This window comes from Abrus precatorius, unplaced genomic scaffold (genome assembly GCF_003935025.1).
Source record: "Abrus precatorius isolate BTA unplaced genomic scaffold, Abrus_2018 Scaffold10, whole genome shotgun sequence".
Lineage (NCBI taxonomy): Eukaryota > Viridiplantae > Streptophyta > Magnoliopsida > Fabales > Fabaceae > Abrus > Abrus precatorius.
Window position 1 is genome coordinate 18,949,161 of NW_020874292.1, and position 20,880 is coordinate 18,970,040.

Consider the following 20,880-nt stretch of genomic DNA (forward strand, 5'->3'; position numbering starts at 1 on the left):
TTACTCCATATAAATTTCCTCTTCCAGCTCTCCATGCAGAAAAGTTGTCTTAACATCCAGTTGCTCCAATTCCAAGTCAAATAAAGCAACAAAAGCAAGCAAAACGCGTATGGAGGTATGACGAACAACAGGTGAGAAAATCTCATTAAAGTCAATACCTTCCTTTTGGCTGAAGCCTTTAACAACCAATCGTGCCTTGCATTTAGGATCTTCAACCCTAGGAATGTCGTTTTTCTTCTTATAGACCCATTTGCATTTCAAAGTTCGTTTGCCTTTAGGAAGCTCTGTTAAACTCCAAGTATCATTCTTATGAAGACTTTCAATTTCTTCATTCATAGCCACTAGCCATTTTGAAGAATCAGCACAAGAAATAGCCTTAATATAACTGATTGATTCAATGTCATCATTTATTTCTTGTGCAACAGATAATGCATATGCAATTAAATTATCATCACAAGCATAATTTGCATATCTAGCTTAGTAATCGTCCTTCTTGGTCTGTTTTTGGCAATGAAATACTCCTCTTCCTACAGCTAAATTGGAGAAGTGGTAATCTCATCAACATCATCATCATCACAAATATCAGTACTAGACTCATTGATAGAAGAAGATGGAACATCAACATTAGGAGTTGTAGATTTCAAGTCCAACTCCACCTTCTCGCTAGTACCCTACAGATTATTAGTACTAGTAGAAGAAATCACAGAAGATTGTTTTCCAGAAGATAATAAAGCATCCTCGTTAAAAGTTACATCTCTACTAAGAATTAATTTTTGTGACTTAGGATTCCATAAACGATATTCTTTAGATTCAGATGCATAACCAAGAAATATGCACGTAATAGCTCTTAGAGCTAATTTACCATCATTGACATGTGCATAAGCAGGACATCCAAAGATTCTCAAATTGGAATAATCAACAGATGACCAAATTTCTTCTGGAATTTTGAAATTAAGTGACGAGTGTGGAGAACGATTAACCAAGTAACAAGCAGTTGATACTACTTCGGCCCAAAATTCACGTCAATGCCATAACCCAGCATTTGAGAGCATACAACGAGCTCTCTTAAGTAGAGTCCTGTTCATTCGTTCTGCAACACCATTTTGCTGAAGTGTTCTTGGAATGATTTTATGTCTAGCAATTCCATAATTTGCGTAGAACTCGATAAATTCACCGTCACAGAACTCCAATCCATTATCCGTTCTGAGCTTCTTGACTTTTCTCCCTATCTGGGTTTCAACAAGAGTTTTCCACTTTTTAAAAGTGGGGAAGGTCTCATTTTTATACTTGAGAAAATAAACCCAAATTTTGCAAGAAAAATCATCAATAATAGTCATCATAAAACGGCGTCCTCCATAAGAGGGAACTTTAGAAAGCCCCCAAAGGTCAGAATGAATATAATCAAGAATACCCTTTGTACGGTGAGTTGCATTAAAGAAACTTACTTTTTTCTGTTTCCCAAAGACACAATGTTCACAAAACTCCAACTTACCGATACCTTGATTACCAATAAGACCTTGCTTGCTCAAAAGATGCATGCCTTTTTCACTCATATGGCTCAGGCGCATGTGCCATAATTTGGTGACATCATTATCAAGCATAGAAGAAGATACAGCTGCTGAACCTATCACAACATAACCTTGCAAGAAATATAAAGTACCAACTCGGTTACCTTTCAACAAAACAAGGGCACCTTTTGATACCTTTAGGACTCCACCTTCAGATGAATACTTGCACTCAAGAGATTCAAGGGTGCCAAGAGAGATGAGATTCCGCTTTAATTCAGGAATAAAGCGAACATTAGTCAGAGTCCTGACAACACCATCATGAGTCTTGATCTGAATAGTACCTATTCATTCAACTTTGCATTGGGTATCATTAGCCATCAAGACAATACCACCATTAACTGGTTCAAAAGTGGTAAATAGATCCCTATAAGCACACATGTGGTATGTGCATGCAGAGTCAAGAAGCCACTTATTTTTGCTTCTCTTGTCAGAAGAGACAACAGATGTCATAACATCTCCATCAGAATTAGTCTCAATATTAGCAGCTTCAACAGGTTGTTTACCTTTTTCTTTCTTTTGTTTATTTTCTTCTTTTTTCTTTAAGATAAAACAATCAGAAATGTCATGCCCATATTTTTTGCAATAACGACAGATAGTGTTGGATTTTCGTCCCCTAGATTTGGATCTACTCTTTTTGTGACTAGTACTCCCTTTTACTTGAGTTCTACCTCTAACACTTAGACCCTCACCCTTGTCCTCAGAATGGATTTCAAGATCAAATTTTTCTTTGGACAATAAATTAGATTTAACATCTTCAAAGGATAAGGTGTCATTATTACCATACAACATAATTTCTTTGAAGTGTTTGTAGGTAGAAGGTAAAGAGACAACCAACAAAACAACTTTATCTTCATCATCGATTTTAATATCGATATTTTGCAGATCCATAATAATAGAATTAAACTCATCAAGATGAGATTGAATGGGAGTACCTTCTATCATACAGAACGTATATAATCGCTCCTTAAGACGAAGCTTGTTGGCGAGGCTTTTAGTCATATACAAAGTTTCCAACCTTAACCACAATTCCGCAGCGGTGGTTACGTCTGTCACTTCACGTAGAACCTCCTTGGACAAGCAAAGTTGGATTGCTGAAAGCGTCTTTTCATCCAACTCATCCCATTGCTCATCAGTCATGGAAGCTGATTTTTTTAACTTTTCATCTAAAGCTTTCTTTAATCCGTTCTGAGTGAGAACGGCTCTCATTTGGACTTTCCAAATAGAAAAGCTAATCTTGCCATCAAACTTCTCAATGTCAAATTTTGTAACGGTAGACATTTCCAATTAAATAATTGCTTTGATACCACTTGTTGGGGTATCAATGCAATGCGGAAGACTCGATCGAATTTAATTAGAAATAAAGAGAAGGAAGAGAATAATGGAGACAAGATTTTAACGTGAGAAAAACTCCAAATCAGAGAAAAAATCCACGGACGACGACGAGCAAAGTTATTCCACTATATAAAAGGGAGAGTACAAGAAGTCTTCTAAAATTATGAGAACAAAGAGTAATAAATCTCTCTATTTTTCTCTCAATAAATACTCTCTCAAAATAAAATAAGAGTTACAAAATAACACTCACAATTTTCTCCCAGTAATTTTTATCACTGATCTGTGAACGATGTGCACCTAAACCTCCATTGCTTCATTGCCTTTTATAGGTAAAATTTGCTATAGTGATTTGTTAATTTTTCAATGTTACTACAGTAACTTACTATAACAAATTTTGACAATTCGATGCAATTTTTGACGGCGCCTACATGAATTAAATGTTTGTCAGTGCCAATTGAAAAACTGAGCCACAAATTAGCGGTAGCTACAAATTGTGCCTACAAATTTTGACTAACACCATCTAATTTTGACTAACAATATATACATATATATATATATATATATATATATATATATATATATATATATATGCTACTATATATTAACATTACTTGCAATCAAAATTTAAACTTAGAACGTATATACATGAAAAAGGAGCAAATTATGTAACCTTTTTTTTATAGACCGGGAGCATGCCTGTTTGCACTCTACACTTTGACAAACGGGACATGCCGTTTTCATTCATGTTCCATGCAGGTTGAACGGCTGAGATCACTGGAACACGATTTCCAAATCCATTGAAAGAAAGAGATTCATCCTTGGGAGTATTAAACGAACATACAAAAATTACATGATAGTTAAATAAGAATAAATGCCTAATAAGTATGTAAAAATTTTATTTTATTTTTCCTCCCACGTACCCTCTCAGTTTTTCTCTCTTTATTTTCGGTCCAAAGCTTTTCGTGAAAGTAAGCTTTAATGCAGCTTTAAAAGGTAAAAATAATCGTAATTCATTATTGTAGTTTTTACGCTTCCTTAGTCGTGTTCTAAAGTTGTGGTCGTCAAACAAAAACTTAAAAATTAAAATAAGTTTATATGAGTTATCCTCCCATATTTTGGGCTTTCATAATAAGATTGCACCAAATTTGCAGATGCAACAACCTCTATACCTTTTGCTTGATTCACAATTCTGGCAGCTCTTTTGTCTTCATCAAATATGGATCCATTGCATGCCTCTTCTTCCCTTCGCGTCCAAGCATCAAACGTCAATTATTGTACCCTAAAACTTGTGATCTTCCCTAACTCCAAACCAAATATAACCTATCCCATCCGTCATCCCTGAAATTGCATATCATAGCATACTACACCAACCATTTTGTCACACTCTGTTGTAGCCTCAAAGAAAAAGGCAAAAACATACTTCCCTTTCTCATATTTTCTCTAAGCCTACACAAACACAAGTATGAGGCCTAAAGCCCATCAAACCCTCAACTTGAAGCTCCTCGTTGTAGCAGTGTTGGTTGCCTTTTTTCTCCTCTTCGTGCTAAGATCAAACTTCTCTACCTCCATTTCCAACCAAGACCCATCCCCAGCAACGCAAGCATCTTCTCTGCTACCAAAACCTTCAAGCGATTGTTCCCTAACTTGCAACAAGATCCCACCTTCCCTCTCCCAAGCTCTCATCCACTACTCAACCTCAACCATAACCCCACAACAAACACTGAAAGAGATATCCGTGTCAGCAAGAGTTCTGGAGAAGAAATCACCCTGCAACTTCCTAGTCTTTGGGCTGGGGCATGACAGCCTCATGTGGAGTGCACTTAACCACGGTGGGCGAACAGTATTCCTGGAAGAAGATGAAGCGTGGATCGAGCAAATCAGGCGTCGATTTCCCATGCTGGAGTCATACCACGTGACCTATGACAGCAAGGTGAATGAGGCTGAGAATCTAATGGAGGTTGGGAGAGGACCTGAGTGTACTGCAGTAGGAGACCCTAGATTCTCCATGTGCCAACTTGCTTTGAAAGGTTTACCTACCCTTGTCTATGAAACCAAATGGGACTTGATCATGGTGGATGCACCAACTGGGTACTATGAGGAAGCCCCCGGGAGAATGACCGCTATCTATACTGCTGCCATGATGGCCAGGAACAGAGACGGTGGAGAGACGCATGTGTTCGTTCATGATGTCAACAGAGTCGTCGAAGATAAATTCTCAATGGCTTTTCTCTGTGAGAAGTACATGAAGAAACAGGAAGGCAGACTGAGACACTTCACCATTCCAAGTCACAGGGATCACTTGGACACGCCTTTTTGCCCTCAGTAGATCCTCTACATACCTTCAATCTTATTGCATTCATCCACTCTACTCTACTCAAAAGTTTTTTGTGGCCCAATGTTGTGTATTCATGAAGCATGGCAGATCTAGATTTTATCATACACGCATTTGTTTACTAGAGAAATTTTTCATCCACATATTACGTGGAACTTGGATCCGCAATAAATTCATATTAGATTAATTTGTATCATATGGATGAAAGCTCTAGCTACTGAGCAGGCGTTGGCGCCTTCGCTTTATGTTCGAATCCATTCTCTTTCTTTCGCTTTTCTTTAATTAATGCGCTCTGCTACGTAGTCCATTCTTTTATATGTTGATGAGAAGAAGAAAGAAAAGATGGCAAGATGCCAACCAGCGAGCATAAGGAATAAATGTGATGATTGATGAATAAGATCGAAGAAAAATCATAATGGTACAATACCCTGGCTAGGAAAATGATAATTTTTTTTATATAAATTAGAGAGATAAAAAGAAATCTGTTTTAAAAATTTATTGTAAAATTGTTATATCTCATAGGAGAATATATTTCTCCCACAAAAAAAAAAAAAAAAACATTTGGGAGATATTAACTGAGGAAGGAAGGGGGAGTTTAGAGAAGATGATAGTATTCATTTCCATCCAACCAGGTGAATATACTGTGTTGACTTAACTGCAATGCAGTTGGTGGAGGGTAAGAGTCAAATTATAAAAACCTCAAAACTTGGTAGTTTGTCAGTATCAGGCTGCATGACGTGGCGACGAAGCAAGACAAAGCAAGACGGAGGAGCAGTGTAAATGTCGCTCATTCCATGCTAGGGGCACAACCGTCATTGCGACACGGAATTTTTTCTTATCCGGAATGAAAAGTAAAAATAAATCTTGAGGGAGTTATCACAACAATAATAATTATTTTATCATGCAAAAATCCTTTTTTATAAAATTATTATACATTCAATTTTAACTGAAGACATTGGTGATTAAAAGATTTATCATCGAATTTATTTGTTTATCATAAGAACGGGAATATTAATTTGATAATAAAAGCCTTTTTTTGTTTCTTTATTAATAAAACGATAAATAAATTGTGCAATGTAAAACACCGTGTTGTTTTTGGCAGTAACTTGAACCCCTTTTTGTGTTTAAAAAGAAAGAGGGGAAATCAATCATTAAATTGAGCGGCGAGGGGAAGAGTGGTGTTTGAAAGAGGAAAAGTTGTCGTCCAAGTGCAGTTCGATTTCCACTTCCACAATGAGTAACGAATAGTAAGTGGAAATTTGTTTTGTTTGTTTCAGAATTCAGAGTGATAGAAATTGTTGTTGATTTGTGTTGCGTTTGATTCGATTTCAGCGATTACCTGTTCAAGCTTCTCCTAATCGGCGACTCTTCCGTTGGAAAATCTTGCTTGCTTCTCAGATTCGCTGTGAGTTCCTCAGTTGACTCTCGTTGACCGTCATCTCTTTACTTTCTCTCCCACTCACACACATGGCTTCTCTTTGTCGTTTCAGGATGACTCCTATGTGGACAGCTATATAAGCACCATTGGAGTTGATTTCGTAACTATTCTTTTCTTTTCCTTTTTCTTTTGCCTCGGTATTCATGGACCAACGTTGATGTTTTATTTTTCTGGATTTTCTTTTTCAGAAAATTAGAACCGTGGAGCTGGAAGGGAAAACCGTCAAGCTCCAGATTGTGAGTTATATCAACTTTAATTAATTCTAAGGAATAACTTTAACTGGCTTCATTTATCAACTACACTATTGGATCCATTCTTGTGCTTTATTGTGTTTTAAAGAGAACTATTCAACTTTTCTGGGTTCTATTTTGTGCCTAGTTTTGATAAACGCCATAACTGTTTTAAATTTGTTCGGTGTAATATATCACAGCTGTTGCGTGTTATGATTGTGATTTGCCACATCCAATGTTACAACTTTCCCTAGCTTGTACCTTTGTCTCTGTTATCTAAGGGTAGATTCACAGTATGTGTGCAAAGTGAAAATTATTATTTATCTCTCGTGTTTCCTTTCTCTTTATCAAAGGGTATTTTGCATTGGCATCATTACTTCCTTATTCTGTTTTGATATATGCTCTAGATCGCTGGCTGTCATTGTAATTAGAACTCAACTGTGTATCTCATTATCTCTCGTTATGAGTCATCAGAAAATGGACTGCCGAAGCCACTTAAGGCAGCGTTTTCTTTCTTTCTGACAATCTATGCTTGTTTACGATGTTTAGTGGGATACAGCTGGACAGGAGCGATTCAGGACTATAACAAGCAGTTATTATAGAGGAGCCCATGGGATAATTGTAAGTCAACTTTATCTTATCTTCTTCTACAATAAGAAACATATACCTTCGCTGGCACTAATAAATTTTGAGCGAACTTCTGTAATTCTTATGAATTTGGGGATTGCAACAGATTGTCTATGATGTTACTGAGATGGAAAGCTTCAACAATGTGAAACAGTGGTTAAATGAGATTGATAGATATGCAAATGACAGTGTATGCAAGCTTCTTGTGGGGAATAAATGTGATTTAGTTGATAACAAGGTTGTAGACACGCAAACTGCCAAGGTAAATTACTAAATATCTCAACTTTCTTTAGGGAATCATCCTGTAGTTCTGTTGTTTCTTCTCAAGAATTTCAGTGTTAGCTTGGCAATTAATTAGTAGACATCAGGTGTCTGGATATCAACCTTTTCATATATGCTTTCTTTTACATGTTTTTGTTTTACCTATGAATTTTTTCTGTATGCATGTATAAGTAACCATCCACGTGTATTTTCTTGTAATGTTTTCATATTTACTTTAGGGATACTGTGTTTATCTTGTTTTGGTAGTTATTACTGATTAATGCATTTTGCTCCCAGTCCTAAAAAAGGACAAGTAGTGCACACAGTTTCAGTGCTTAAGGAGGTCATGAAACCAACAAAATCATCAATTCCATTCTGGATGCTGGTCTTTGGCTGCTGGAAGACCAAAGCAATATAAACAAATTCTAAACGTAATATCTTTTAATATATTTATCTGAAGAGTAGGAGGGGATTTAAACTTGAATTCTTTTCACTTTCATTCTATGACCCTATAAAAGAGGCATTAAAAGCTGAATAACTGGGAGGAAGTGTACTATCTTGATAGAATTTCCTATAACTTGGAATTCCATTTCTTTTAAATAAATTAAATTCAGTAAAAATCTTTTGAACATGCTTATTGTTAAATTTAATATTGGCTGAATATGTCATGTACAATAATATTTTGGATTGGTCAGATCTGCATTTTAATGTTGGTTGGTTTAATGTTTGTGATGCTATTTAATATATAATTGTTTAGGTAAAGAAGCATATGCCTGAAGGGTAAATGAAATATCAGCTACCCTGCATGTTAAAAGGGGAAAGGAAAGAGTGAGAGAATCATGCTTTGTTTGTCCAACATATATTGTACAATTTTGATCCACAGGCATTTGCAGACGAACTTGGTATCCCGTTCCTTGAGACAAGTGCTAAAGATTCAATCAATGTGGAACAGGCTTTCTTAACTATGGCAGCGGAGATTAAGAAGAAGTATACATTTCTAGCTTCCCCTTTTTTCATTTTGGATCAGTATCATCAAATGACAATATTAATCAATGTTATGCATTTGCTGTTTCCATATGGGATTTTCAGCATGTTTAAAATTGAAGTACTAACAGTAGGTCATGACAATTTTTTGGCATTTTCTTTTATTTTTATATGAAAGTTTTATGGTCTGCATTCCCAGATTGCATTCAACAAGATATTGATCATTATTTTATTTATACAAGACTGATGAATTGTCTTTTAAAATAATAATATAACTGTCTAAGAAATGCTGGCTTTTGATAAAATAAAAATGAAGTCGAAATGGAATGTACCCCTCGATCTAAATCTTCATACTCAAGATTCTGGTTATTTAAAGTTAATGTGTGCCAACTTTTATTCTTTAACAAATTTTAGATTATGATCTCATAATTCCATTACTTTATTCATGTGATAGCTAGAGTTTCATTGTTAGGCATGTCTTGACTTTGATATGCTTTGGACTTTGATTTGAACTTACCTGTAGGATGGGAAGCCAACCAACTGTTGGTAAGTCAGCAGAAACTGTTCAAATGAAGGGGCAGCCGATCCCACAGAAGAGCAACTGCTGTGGTTAGGTAGAAATTGTAATTTTCTACTTTCTGTTAACTATGTCAGAATAGGGAGACTGTGTTTCTTGACACCATTATGATATTTATGTTTCAGTAACTGTTAAAAAATATCATCTATCACCTATTTAGGTATTTGTATAATATTGTTCTGAATCTCCTGATGACTTCTGGTATTTAGAATGAAAGGGAGGCAATTTCTCATAGCATGAGGCTTTGACCACTATTTTGCTGACATATTCCATAAAGCGCAGACAATGGACGGTTCTCTAAGTAATGCTATGCATAAGATAAACACGATATGTGAATGCAGGTAACATTAGAAACCTGCGCGCCTTAGCCTTTTTGATGTTATGGTAAGGCATATTCAGATCATTTTGCACTGGACCGAAAAGGATTAGAGGTGGAAAAGATATCATTATGTCCAACAACTGTCGACTCTAAATCGCAGAAGGGTTTGTAGGGACAAGACCCCGTTGGCCACATTACCAACACCTTAGCGGCCTTGATAACTTTCTGCCCACTTTTGCATTTGCGGTAAATTGCATTTCTGAAAGATATATGGGATTTGAATTCTGGAAATCCCACAGCCAATCACCATTAAGAGTAAACTTGGAGTCAGACTACTGGAAATGAACCTTTCCATAAACATAGTGGAGTAATTTTATCAGTAGACGTAATGTCTAAAAGTATAATGAATTTAAAGAGTTAAGGTAATGTTAGAATTAATTTGCCATGGATTTTAGCACAAAGGCCGCATTCTTTTACGTTAAATAACTACATATATAAATTTCAGCACCAAGCAACCGATATTTTACTTTTCAAAAGATGACGTGTCAGTTTATAATGACTAGGCCTACGTAAGAACTTCTCCCACGAGCGAGTCTATTTCCCCGTGATGTGAGATTTTTCTGCCGAATCTAATCACAACGAAGCCTTAGTCCATCAATTTTGTTATCACCGAATGGAGGAATTTAAATACAGATCCGGAAGTATGAATATGATAGATTTGCTGGCCAAGCCATTGCTTAAAAAAATCTAGCAATTGAAAACGGGGATAATACTCATTAATCACCACGCACAACCATAAGAAATCATTATAAATATTCTGATAACATACAAAATAAAGTTAAAAAGAGAATGATAAAGAAAACAAGCAAAACAATGACCCACAGGGCGATCCTGAAACTGAGGGAGTAAGAGAATGAAAACAAACTACGACTATTATTAACCCGTTTCAAGATGTACAGCAAGGCTTCTTTGTATTTGGTTCGGGTCCCCCAACTGTGATAGTCTTTCCTTCTTTAATATTGGCAGATGAAGGTTCATTGGAAGAGAGTGATTTCTTACTGATTATGCGGTATATCTCTGCAAGAATTGTCTGGAAGGCCTTCTCAACATTTGTTGCTTCAAGAGCAGATGTCTCAATGAAAGAAAGGCCTTCTTTCTCAGCATAACTCTGGGCATCCTCGGTGGCAACAGCTCGGAGATGCTTCAGATCAGTTTTGTTCCCAATCAACATGATCACAATGTTAGCATCTGCATGATCCCTTAGCTCCTTTAGCCATCGGCTAACATTTTCAAATGTAGTTGGTTTTGTGACATCATAAACTAGAAGAGCTCCAAGGGCACCCCTGTAGTAGGCACTGGTAATTGCTCTATATCGTTCCTGTCCAGCCGTATCCCATATTTGAGCTTTCACGGTTCTTCCCTCAACCTGCCAAGGCAACATATGATCATTAGAAAGCATAGCATATTATATCAACATGATGTGGACTAGCATTCAGGCAAGGTGTTAAGAGTTATTTCAAATGTTGCCACATTATAGACTATATCTGATCCTGCCACATTGTCATCTAATCTGTGTAGAGGGTTCAATTCAAATGTTGGACTAACATTGAAATTCAACAAACAGGTAACACGAAGACATGGCACGGACCAAATCCAATAAGACAGGCCGTTGATTTAAGAGTTAAAAAAATTAACAAATATTTTGTTATTTGATTGAAAATTACAATATAAATCAAATCACAGTGAGTTGCCGATCATTGGTAAAATTGGATGAAAACATTTTCACATTGAATTCATTAGGGAATTTGGTGGCATTCTCTTTAAACAAGCAGAATCATACGAGTTTGGAACAACTAAATTAAAAAATGAATAAATAGAAAGGTGTGGATCAAATCAAGAATAATATCTCATCAGGAAATAACAAGGAAGAACAAAAAGTGAAAGCAGCATTGCGTTGTAGTGAAATTGAGAGATCTGGAAGAGATCGATCGAATATAAGGAAGTAGAAATGAAGAGAAAGAATGAGACCTGAAGGGTACGGGTGGCGAATTCGACGCCAATGGTGGACTTGGACTCTAGGCAAAACTCGTTGCGAGTGAATCGGGACAGAAGATTCGATTTTCCAACGCCCGAATCCCCGATCAGTACCACCTTGAACAGGTAATCGTACTCTTCCTCCGCTCTCCGAGCCATCCTTTCTTTTTCAATTCAAAAACTTTCTTTCTTTTAATAAAAACACAAAAACTGTTTCTAACGGGATTCTGCTTGTGCTTGTGGATGTGATACTGAAGGTGTAGCACACAACGCAACAGAATCACAGAAGAAAAAGAAAAGAAAAGAACCCTTCTGAATCGGATTGCCCTTGTTTTCACCAAATTGCCCCTTCCCACTCACTTCTCTTTCATTTCTTTCCTTTCAGCATCCCTATTTTCATTTTATTTATCTCCTCAAAATTTCGGATTCTAATTTATGCACACAAATATGGAATGAACCAATCAATAATCACAATCAAACCTTTTCAACTAAATCTCTCGAATTAAAAATACTCTTAAAATTATATTATATATTATATTAATTACTACCAATTGAATATTTTATTTTTATTAAAACAAACATACACAAAATAATAAGTATTTCTAAACTTTTATAAAACTCTTATAACAAAAATTGGAGAAGTCAAATTTTCAATCATTTTCTTTATTTAGATGTTAAATAAATAAATCCGCATTAAAATTTAAAATATTTATAAGATGAAATTTTGACATAATAAAATCACATGAAAATTTAATTCCTTTATTTAGTCATTTGAACATGTTCTTATACTATGATAGTTTTGCCATAAACAAACAAAATCATGTCCAACGTCTCATACAAATAATAAAAGAAAAAGGACTACAATTTCCTTTTATTCCCAAGAGTTTCGCTAAAAATTATGAACAACTGTATTATAATTTTTGCTATTTAAAAATAATAATAATGAAAAGAAAGGGCAAGAGGTAGCTGGCAAACAATAACGTTGGTGTGCCTGTCGTTTGACAAAGTATATGCCCATAGTCTTTTTTGTTTTTGGTCAATTCCCAAGTATATGCCGAAGTCAAATGCTAGAGTTCGAAGGGTAGTGTTTGGGCTTTTGGGTCCGGCCCGTTTAGGGCTCTTGATTGATTGTAGAAAACCTAATTGCTGCTTCATTTTGGCATCTTCCTCTCCTCCTTGATATAGTGGCATCGCAGACAACGCAAAGCGACCACTTACTTCATCGGATTCTGCTCTTCTTTTTCTTGAAGACATGGCTCTGGTGAGTGCTCACTTCTTCAGATAACTATTTCTGCACTTTACTTTCACAATCTGAATCCGATTTTGCGTTGCTTCTTTTGTAGATCCTGCATGCAACCAAAACTAACAAAAATGCTTACAAGACTCTGATCGCGGCAGAATATAGTGGAGTTCAAGTGGAATTGGCCCTAAATTTCGAGATGGGTGTCTCTAACAAAACTCCTCAATTTCTGAAAATGAATCCTCTCGGAAAGGTATCATCCTCTTTTCTCCCTTAATTGAAACTTGTTTTTCACTGATCACTGCCCTTTCAGGTTCCCGTGTTGGAAACGCCCGATGGTCCCGTCTTTGAGAGCAATGCCATTGCTCGTTACGGTATGTTCATGCACTGCATGATTAACACTTTATGTCCACTGTTGTAGTGTTTCGTCGTGTTTATTTTTGGGGTCTTTGCTTGCAGTTACCAGTTTGAAGGGTGACAACATTTTATACGGATCTTCTCCCATTGACCGTGTAAGTTTTTCTTGGTGACCCTTCCATTTTCATCTGCTTCTCTTACTTTTCATGTTTGTGATGTGATGTCTTGAAAGTGGCCGTTTCTATTTTCTACTTAATTCATGTTTTTGATTTGATTCTTCAGGCCCGCATTGACCAGTGGATTGATTTTTCTTCCACGGAGATTGATGGTCATGTTTTTTCTTTGTACCTACCAAGGCTTGGATTTGCCCCATACCTTCCTCCAGTAAGTCGTTTGCAGATATCTTCTGCAATATTAATTTGCATATTATATTGATCTCTACTTTCTACTCTGAGGTTAGGGTATTTATTGATATCAATCATATAATATTTGTGACTTGGTGCCAACTATTCTCGAGTAACGTGAGGTTCTTCTGAAATCAACTGGTTTGGTAAATATTGTTGGATCTATATCTTTATCAAGTTGCTGAATTTCCTCTCAATTTTCCATTTTCCATTTTCCGGAATATTTAGCTCCGCATCTGAATATTGTGTGTGTGAAGGTTGAGGAGGCTGCAAATTCTGCGTTGAAGAGATCATTTGGGGCTTTGAACACTCATCTTGCTTCCAATACTTACCTGGTTGGCCATTCCGTAACCCTTGCTGACATCATAATGACGTGCAATTTGCATTTAGGTTTCACTAAGCTCTTAGTGAAGAGCTTCACCTCGGAGTTCCCTCATGTCGAGAGGTACTTTTGGACTTTGGTCAACCAGCCTAACTTCCGAAAGATATTAGGTCAGGTTAAGCAGACTGATGCTCTTCCTCCTATTCAATCCGCAAAGAAGCCTTCCCAGCCTAAGGAAACTAAGCCCAAGGCTAAGGATGAACCAAAGAAGGTGGCTAAAAAAGAGCCAGAAAAGCCCAAAGAAGAAGCAGCAGAAGAGGAGGCACCCAAGCCCAAGCCCAAGAATCCTCTTGATCTTCTTCCTCCAAGTAAGATGATCTTGGATGATTGGAAAAGGCTCTACTCAAACACTAAGACCAACTTCCGGGAGGTCGCAATCAAAGGTATGGTTTTTATATTTGAAGTTTTTATATTCATTTTTTTTTTATCATGAGTATTTTTTATTTAAGAAGGGATGTCAAAATTTGTTCATATGGGTTGCAGAGATCTTTTCATTTTAATTTCTCCTTTTAACTTGCAGGATTTTGGGACATGTATGATTCGGAGGGATATTCACTCTGGTTCTGTGATTACAAATACAATGACGAGAACACCGTTTCCTTTGTGACATTGAACAAGGTTAGTGGATTTCTTCAGCGGATGGATCTGGCTCGCAAGTATGCATTTGGAAAGATGCTTGTTATTGGATCACAGCCGCCATTTAAGGTGAAGGGATTGTGGCTTTTCCGTGGGCAAGATATTCCGCAATTTGTGATTGATGAATGCTATGACATGGAGCTCTACGAATGGACAAAGGTTGACATCTCTGATGAAACTCAGAAAGAGCGTGTCAATCAGATGATTGAGGATTACGAACCATTTGAGGGAGAGCCTCTTTTGGATGCCAAGTGCTTTAAGTGAAAAATAGTCCCTTGTTAAAAAAAGGGGGTATGGTTTTGTCCTATGTCTTTTTGGTGCGATTTGTTTTCTTTCTTATTTATGTTAGAGAAGTTTTAGCTGCTGCTTTGTGATTTTACCAACGCTGAAACATAAAATATTGATTTAAGTACCTTAATTTTTATCAAAACAGCATACAATTTCTGGATATCTCCGATGATATATGGGCATGCATGATCACAAAATGAGGTTTCCTAGAAAACTTTTTCAAGTTCACAAGACTTTGGTCAAATTGGTCTTTTTGGGTTTTGATGGATCCTGCTGTTCAGTTTTATTTTTGCAGATTCGCATAGGTTGAGAAAAACAGACAATCTAGCATAAGGGAATTTCAATTCTTAACTGAATTTAAACATGCCGAGGTTTGACCAACACCTGTTGCCTAACCAGGTTTTTCCAATCCACACATTATTATTGGGCAGGTGTGGTGTCTGAATCAAAGTTTGCTTATACCCGAACTAAGTTTTTTTTTTAATCTCATTCGGAGCACAGTAGTCAATAGTGGCTGCCATTGCAGAGGTGTGGAGAGCGGCACAATAGATCAAATTACGGCTCTATCAAGATTGTTTTTTCCTTTTTGAAAGTTTGAATGCTTTTTAAGGACAATATTGAAATTTTACATCCTTTGAAAGTTGAAACTCTACCTTCGTCTTGAACTTTACCTCTCTTTATTCTCTTGCTTCATCTTCCATTTTCGGCGTCATTTTCTGGTGTAACTTACTATTTTTGGTCAAGTTTTGGTCATCTTTATCTCTAACGAAATTAACTATTTTAACGAGTAAAGACATTTTTTTAATTATCTTTTTATTTGGTGTAACTCAAGCTATTTTTGACAATATATAAACTTTTTTTAATATTAGTGAGACATTTTTTGGTGAAATCATTTTTGTTAGAGCTTTTTTCAATGACTGAATAATTTTTTTTTATCGATTTTCTCTTTTTTTATTGTCTTTATAATAGCAGTCATTTTACTTTCTGTTATTCTATTATAACGTCTTTAAGAGTTGGCTGATCAGCATCTTTATCTAGAATTGAGTACTATAATTCAGAGTGAAGAACTAAATAGAAATTCAATATATAAAAATTCAATGTAGTAAAATATTAGGTTTACTTCTCTTGTAATAATCCTTCAATGGGAAAACATTTGATTCATGTGACCGTTGAATGCACTTAACTACTATCATTTATACGCATATAAACGACTAGTCATTTGGCACAAAGTTGAATACTCCCAAATGCTTGTTTGGTTTTGCCAGCCTTGGAGCAATTGCCATATTGATCCATGCGGCAATATCTTAAGTGTAGTTGAGCTTTGTAACACAGACACTGGAACATGGGAGAATCTTTCAAACATGAATAAAGCAAGAAAATGTGTTTTGGTGTATTTATGAATGACAAATTATATGTCTAGCAGAGTTGGAGAAGGCAACACAAAACAGCTAAAATATGGTGAGGAGTTTGATTTGAAGACAAAAAAAGGCATAAAATATCTTATGCATTCCCTCCACCAAGTGGAGAAGCAAGGGTGAATGAGATGCCACTTGTTGCTAACATGCCTTTGGTTTTAGTTGTAAATAACGTGTTATAGGTTGTATATTGTAGATTATGCACAACGAGGTAAGGAGATATGTCAAAGAGAGTAATGAGTCATCGTTGAAGGGTTTCCTAGGGGAGTATCCTTTATGAATGGTTGGAGATTAGCATTTTGCGTATGTAGAGATCTACTATTTTCAACTGCAGCACTCCATGCAAAGTTGTAATTTTAAGTGTTTTTTTGTTTCTCAAGCAAAATTAGATGGTCGCATAAACCATAAAATGTGGTAATTCAGTTGCTGTCGAACTTTAGAGGTTAGCAATTTATTACTTTTTTATAGAGAAATTTATACTCTACTAATAATAATAATTGAATTTTTTTTAAAATTAAATTCATTCTATTTTTTTGGCAATTAATTAGTAGTATGTGCAATGCAAGTATTTTATTTTAAAATAAATATTTTTAAGAATTATTCGCTATAAGCAACCTTATATAAGTTAAATGGGACGACAAAACTTTTTTTAAAATATTTAATAAAACTGTATTGTCTAGAATGCAAACTCAAGTTTAACAATAATATTTTTTTAAAATTATTTTAACTTAAATTTATAATTATGAAATATAAAGATGATAAAAATAATGTATAAATATAAGTATTTACAAAAAAAAAATTATATAAAGTAATAAGGAATAATTAAATAAAAAATTTATCTTTAAAATTTAAATAAAATTAATATAAGCAGCAAGAGAAGGTGTAGTTCATATATTGCTATTATGATATAGAGTAACTCTACTAAATGTCTTATTTCATGTATTTACTACTTTTTTCTCTTTTAATAAGATGCTTGGATAGAACTTTTCTATCTTCAAATCAAATTTATTATTTTCTTTGTATGGAGAAATATGAATTTCATATTCTTTTCGTTCTAAAAAATGTTTTTTACAGTAAAACGCATAACTTTGGTACTCTTCTATCCATATTATATTAATTATTTATGATTTGAAGTGTCTAATTTGTTTCCATCGATTTGTCTCTTAATTTAGTAAATTTTTATTGCTTTGATTGATCTATTTAAATATTTTTATAATAATAATATCACTAAACAAATATATAAAATAAAATATTTTTTCACATTTTCTATACTTTATTTTATTCATTACATCTTTAAAAAATAAATGTTAAGAAATTATCTAAGTGAGTTATTGGAATCTTATTATTATTCAATGGGATCGAACAATGGAAAATACACAATTAATCGATAAGGGAAAATATTAGCAATTTGAATAAATTTGTATTGAGCATCGGCAAGGAATAAGGATAGAGATAATTAACATAAATTAAGAAAGTCTAAAAAATAAAAAATAATTTATCGTTAGAATAAAAGACATAAAAGGAGAGGGAGAAGGGAGAGGGAGGGAAAGAGTTGATTCATTCTCCCGTAATCGTATCCATCATCGATCAATATCAATTCCAAGAAGACAATAAGAGAATTCAAAATCACATCACATCGCATAGACATGAATTCAATTTCAAGAACCCCATTGCTCGCTTTCCTCGTCGCTTTCTCTTTGCACTTTATTCTCGGTTCGTTCCTTCGTCATCGCTCTCAAATTCCCCAACCCTAATTTCATCTCCATTCCATTCCATTCCTACCTTACCTGTTGCTATTTGCTTTATTGTGTTACAATCTATGCCCTATGTTTCTCGCTCTATTCCATTTCTTTTCTGCATTTGCTCTATTTTTTGCCGATAATGTCTGGTTTTGTAATTCCACCAACTTTATTCTGAGACCCAGTTGTTCTTTGTTGTATAATCTTTAGTTGAAAAATTTGCACCCATCTCGATGATGTGCGTTCCTGTTTCTCATTCTGATCAATTTCTCTTTTTTGGGTGTTTTCTTTCTCAGGCTTTTCTGAAGACTCGCCTGCTTCTAAAGATGCACCTCGCAGCACTACTTCTATAATTATCATTGTAGTAATTGCGCTTGCGTTATTTTCTTTGCTCTCCTTTTTACTGTTTAAGTTGTGGCGGAAGAAGAAAAGGGAAGAGCAATATGCTCGTCTTTTGAAATTGTTTGAAGAGGATGATGAGTTAGAGCTTGAGCTTGGCCTAAGGGACTGATCTTTGCAATTCAACATCTTCAAGGTTCGTGTTCCATCATACCTTATCCTCTTCATGTTACTTCATTCTTTTAGTTTTCTCATTATCGTAAGAGAGAGCATTCTGAATTCAAACTTTATATCTGTTGGGGATCAGAATAAACCTGGAATTTCTCCTTAGTGCTGCTGGTATCCAAAATCCTTTCAATAATAAGTTTAAACTTAATTACAATACCTTAGATGCTTTTGATGCTGAATTCCAATTCCAATTAAAATTTTACCTTAAGAATCAGCCCCAATCCCCCAACCTTTATTTTACAAGTTATTGAACTGAAATTACAAGTTTGTTTAAAAACTAGCGTCAAAAGCACGTCAGGTACTGCTCCTGTGTTTTGTTCATTTATTATATGGTCTTGAAACATCTTTCTAATACTTAATAAAAAATATGAAGTAAAAAAAATAGATAAATTTAACATGTTGAAAATATATTAAAAAAATTTCAATGCTTTTTATTCTTAATAATTCAGAGGATTATTTGAAAAATGGTTTTGCTAATTATTGGTTGTCAAGATTTATAATTATTCTTGGATGAACTTTAGCCTCCTTTTTTAAATGTAAGGGTTGTAAATGAGTTATGTGATTCTTTGTTTACTTGTTTAGAAATAATCTTGTTATGATGTCTCTCCACTTTTATATATTTACTTATTCCTATCAGGGTTTTAGGGTGAGTCTTATCGCGGAGTAAGGTCACTTGTAAATAGCCTCTCCAGTTTTAGGGGTAATGGATAGCCTGAATTATTTTAGGGATTATTTTTTGAAGGGATTTCTTAAGCCCGCGTTTATGCTTATTATGTAATAACGCTGTTAAATGTTCTAATTGCAGGCTTATGTGAGTCTATTTATTTTGAAATGGGTTATGCTAACGAGTGCTAGGACCCTTGTTAAGAATAAAAATTAGCATATATATGATGATATGTTATTATGATTTCATTTTTAGATCCTTAACTAGTGTCCTAATAATACTCGTTAGCATTTGCCTTTCGAATCTTCTGCTTCTTCCATGGCCAAGATGGATATGATGTTGGATCTCCTGTGATGAAGTTAGGACTTTTTTTGGAGAAGAATCATAATTGATTGTTTGTAATGCTATTCGATTGTTTTCTTTTCATAGGTATTTATTTATCTACATAGTAGATGAAGAAAAGGGTAATTTTGCACAAAGTGATTAGACGGGTGTCTTCATGAGTATGATACACCTGAAATTTGTTGATATGTATGATATTTATTATAGTCTTGACATGTAGATAATATGTGTGTGGTGTTTATGAATGAGTGCCTTGTTATTTATATTTGAGGACATCTGCTTTTTAAAATAACATAGGCAAAACAGATGAAGAGGATCTGTATTAAATAACTTGTTTGGGTTTTGTTGTGGTTATGAGTTTTTCCCCTATTTGGTTGACATTTATTGTTTCTTGTGGAAGGATCTTTAATGCCTCCATAAGATGGGCAGTCCCTTTTACTTTTAATCTTTGAAAATGATGTAAAGCAAGGGACATTTGACTTTGTCTCATACTTAGTGACTTTGACACTTCTAAAGTGAGGATTTCAATCAGCTATTATAATTCTGTATTAATTCTTCTAAAATGCATCCGTCGCCCTAGAAAAGTTTGCATAGTGCTCAAAAGTACTTGTTAGTGTGCAGGACTTGGTGATAATGGTGATTATACAAAGTGCGTTTGGATAATAATTAACTTAATGCTTATTATATAAGAGCTTATTTAAATAAGTTTAAAAAGATTTATGAAAGTTATAAGCTATATTTACGAAGTTTTCATAAATTCTCCTAAATGCTCGCATATCCATTTTCACAACTTAGAAAAAATTATCTGTATTTAGGTGGCTTCCGCTGAACCGTTTTTTGTTTTGGTACATACGCATTTTTTGCATTAATATTTTCTTTATTTTTATAATACATTTTAAAATCGGAAGAGGATTCTTCGAAAAATCTATGGGAACATTTAGTGAAGTTATACAAAAGGCTCGGAGATCTTTGTATTCCAATAATTGAGATGAAATCCCTTGTATGTGGTTTGAAGATAAGACGTTGGACCAGTGCAACGACGTGCTTGGCCCTGTCGCTATATTTTATCTTATTTTCCAAGGATTAACATTTAACACAATTAGTAATAGTGAATACCAAGATGCTACCAATGGTTGTGCAACAC

The 20,880-nt window shown here is 34.9% G+C and overlaps 4 protein-coding genes and 1 long non-coding RNA gene across 6 annotated transcripts; 4 read left to right on the forward strand and 1 right to left on the reverse strand.

Annotated features, from left to right (window-relative positions):
• The first annotated feature begins 4,240 nt into the window (after nucleotides 1-4,240).
• LOC113852588 (glucuronoxylan 4-O-methyltransferase 1) lies at nucleotides 4,241-5,462 on the forward strand. Its single transcript, XM_027482901.1, has one exon. The coding sequence runs from the start codon at nucleotides 4,363-4,365 to the stop codon at nucleotides 5,224-5,226; it is 864 nt and encodes a 287-aa protein (XP_027338702.1). The 5' UTR covers nucleotides 4,241-4,362; the 3' UTR covers nucleotides 5,227-5,462.
• An 862-nt stretch (nucleotides 5,463-6,324) lies between these two features.
• LOC113853228 (ras-related protein RABD1) lies at nucleotides 6,325-9,566 on the forward strand. Its single transcript, XM_027483730.1, has 8 exons — nucleotides 6,325-6,479; nucleotides 6,565-6,637; nucleotides 6,723-6,770; nucleotides 6,859-6,906; nucleotides 7,450-7,521; nucleotides 7,634-7,789; nucleotides 8,672-8,775; nucleotides 9,296-9,566. The coding sequence occupies exons 1-8, from the start codon at nucleotides 6,466-6,468 to the stop codon at nucleotides 9,384-9,386; spliced, it is 606 nt and encodes a 201-aa protein (XP_027339531.1). The 5' UTR covers nucleotides 6,325-6,465; the 3' UTR covers nucleotides 9,387-9,566.
• An 853-nt stretch (nucleotides 9,567-10,419) lies between these two features.
• LOC113853045 (ras-related protein RABA2a) lies at nucleotides 10,420-12,109 on the reverse strand. The gene is made up of 2 exons (XM_027483489.1): nucleotides 11,697-12,109; nucleotides 10,420-11,094 (listed from the first exon to the last, which is right to left on the reverse strand). The coding sequence occupies exons 1-2, from the start codon at nucleotides 11,859-11,861 to the stop codon at nucleotides 10,615-10,617; spliced, it is 645 nt and encodes a 214-aa protein (XP_027339290.1). The 5' UTR covers nucleotides 11,862-12,109; the 3' UTR covers nucleotides 10,420-10,614.
• Nucleotides 12,110-12,741: 632 nt separating this feature from the next.
• Nucleotides 12,742-15,166, forward strand: LOC113867043 (elongation factor 1-gamma-like). 2 transcript variants are annotated; one of them, XM_027501979.1, is made up of 7 exons: nucleotides 12,742-12,963; nucleotides 13,046-13,195; nucleotides 13,256-13,316; nucleotides 13,402-13,454; nucleotides 13,582-13,683; nucleotides 13,961-14,468; nucleotides 14,606-15,166. In XM_027501979.1, the coding sequence occupies exons 1-7, from the start codon at nucleotides 12,955-12,957 to the stop codon at nucleotides 14,983-14,985; spliced, it is 1,263 nt and encodes a 420-aa protein (XP_027357780.1). In that variant the 5' UTR covers nucleotides 12,742-12,954; the 3' UTR covers nucleotides 14,986-15,166. The 2 variants fall into 2 exon arrangements, with proteins under 2 accessions (XP_027357780.1, XP_027357789.1); XM_027501988.1 differs by having other exon boundaries at nucleotides 12,815-12,963; nucleotides 13,961-14,200; nucleotides 14,791-15,141.
• A 2,796-nt stretch (nucleotides 15,167-17,962) lies between these two features.
• LOC113852895 lies at nucleotides 17,963-20,333 on the forward strand. The gene is made up of 3 exons (XR_003502461.1): nucleotides 17,963-18,137; nucleotides 18,460-18,698; nucleotides 19,536-20,333. It is a non-coding gene; the product is annotated as an uncharacterized LOC113852895 (long non-coding RNA).
• Nucleotides 20,334-20,880: the final 547 nt, after the last annotated feature.

What these genes read in the sequence shown, in the direction of transcription:
- LOC113852588 (XM_027482901.1), top strand. Translation starts at nt 4,363, where the DNA reads ATGAGGCCTAAAGCCCATCAAACCCTCAACTTGAAGCTCCTCGTTGTA.
- LOC113853228 (XM_027483730.1), top strand. An exon ending in GCTTGCTTCTCAGATTCGCT is followed by an intron (nt 6,638 to 6,722) that starts GTGAGTTCCTCA and finishes TTGTCGTTTCAG; the next exon opens with GATGACTCCTATGTGGACAG. An exon ending in AAACCGTCAAGCTCCAGATT is followed by an intron (nt 6,907 to 7,449) that starts GTGAGTTATATC and finishes TACGATGTTTAG; the next exon opens with TGGGATACAGCTGGACAGGA.
- LOC113853045 (XM_027483489.1), bottom strand. Translation starts at nt 11,861, where the DNA reads ATGGCTCGGAGAGCGGAGGAAGAGTACGATTACCTGTTCAAGGTGGTA. An exon ending in TCGCCACCCGTACCCTTCAG is followed by an intron (nt 11,095 to 11,696) that starts GTCTCATTCTTT and finishes TTGCCTTGGCAG; the next exon opens with GTTGAGGGAAGAACCGTGAA.
- LOC113867043 (XM_027501979.1), top strand. An exon ending in GATCTTCTCCCATTGACCGT is followed by an intron (nt 13,455 to 13,581) that starts GTAAGTTTTTCT and finishes TTGATTCTTCAG; the next exon opens with GCCCGCATTGACCAGTGGAT. An exon ending in TTGCCCCATACCTTCCTCCA is followed by an intron (nt 13,684 to 13,960) that starts GTAAGTCGTTTG and finishes GTGTGTGTGAAG; the next exon opens with GTTGAGGAGGCTGCAAATTC.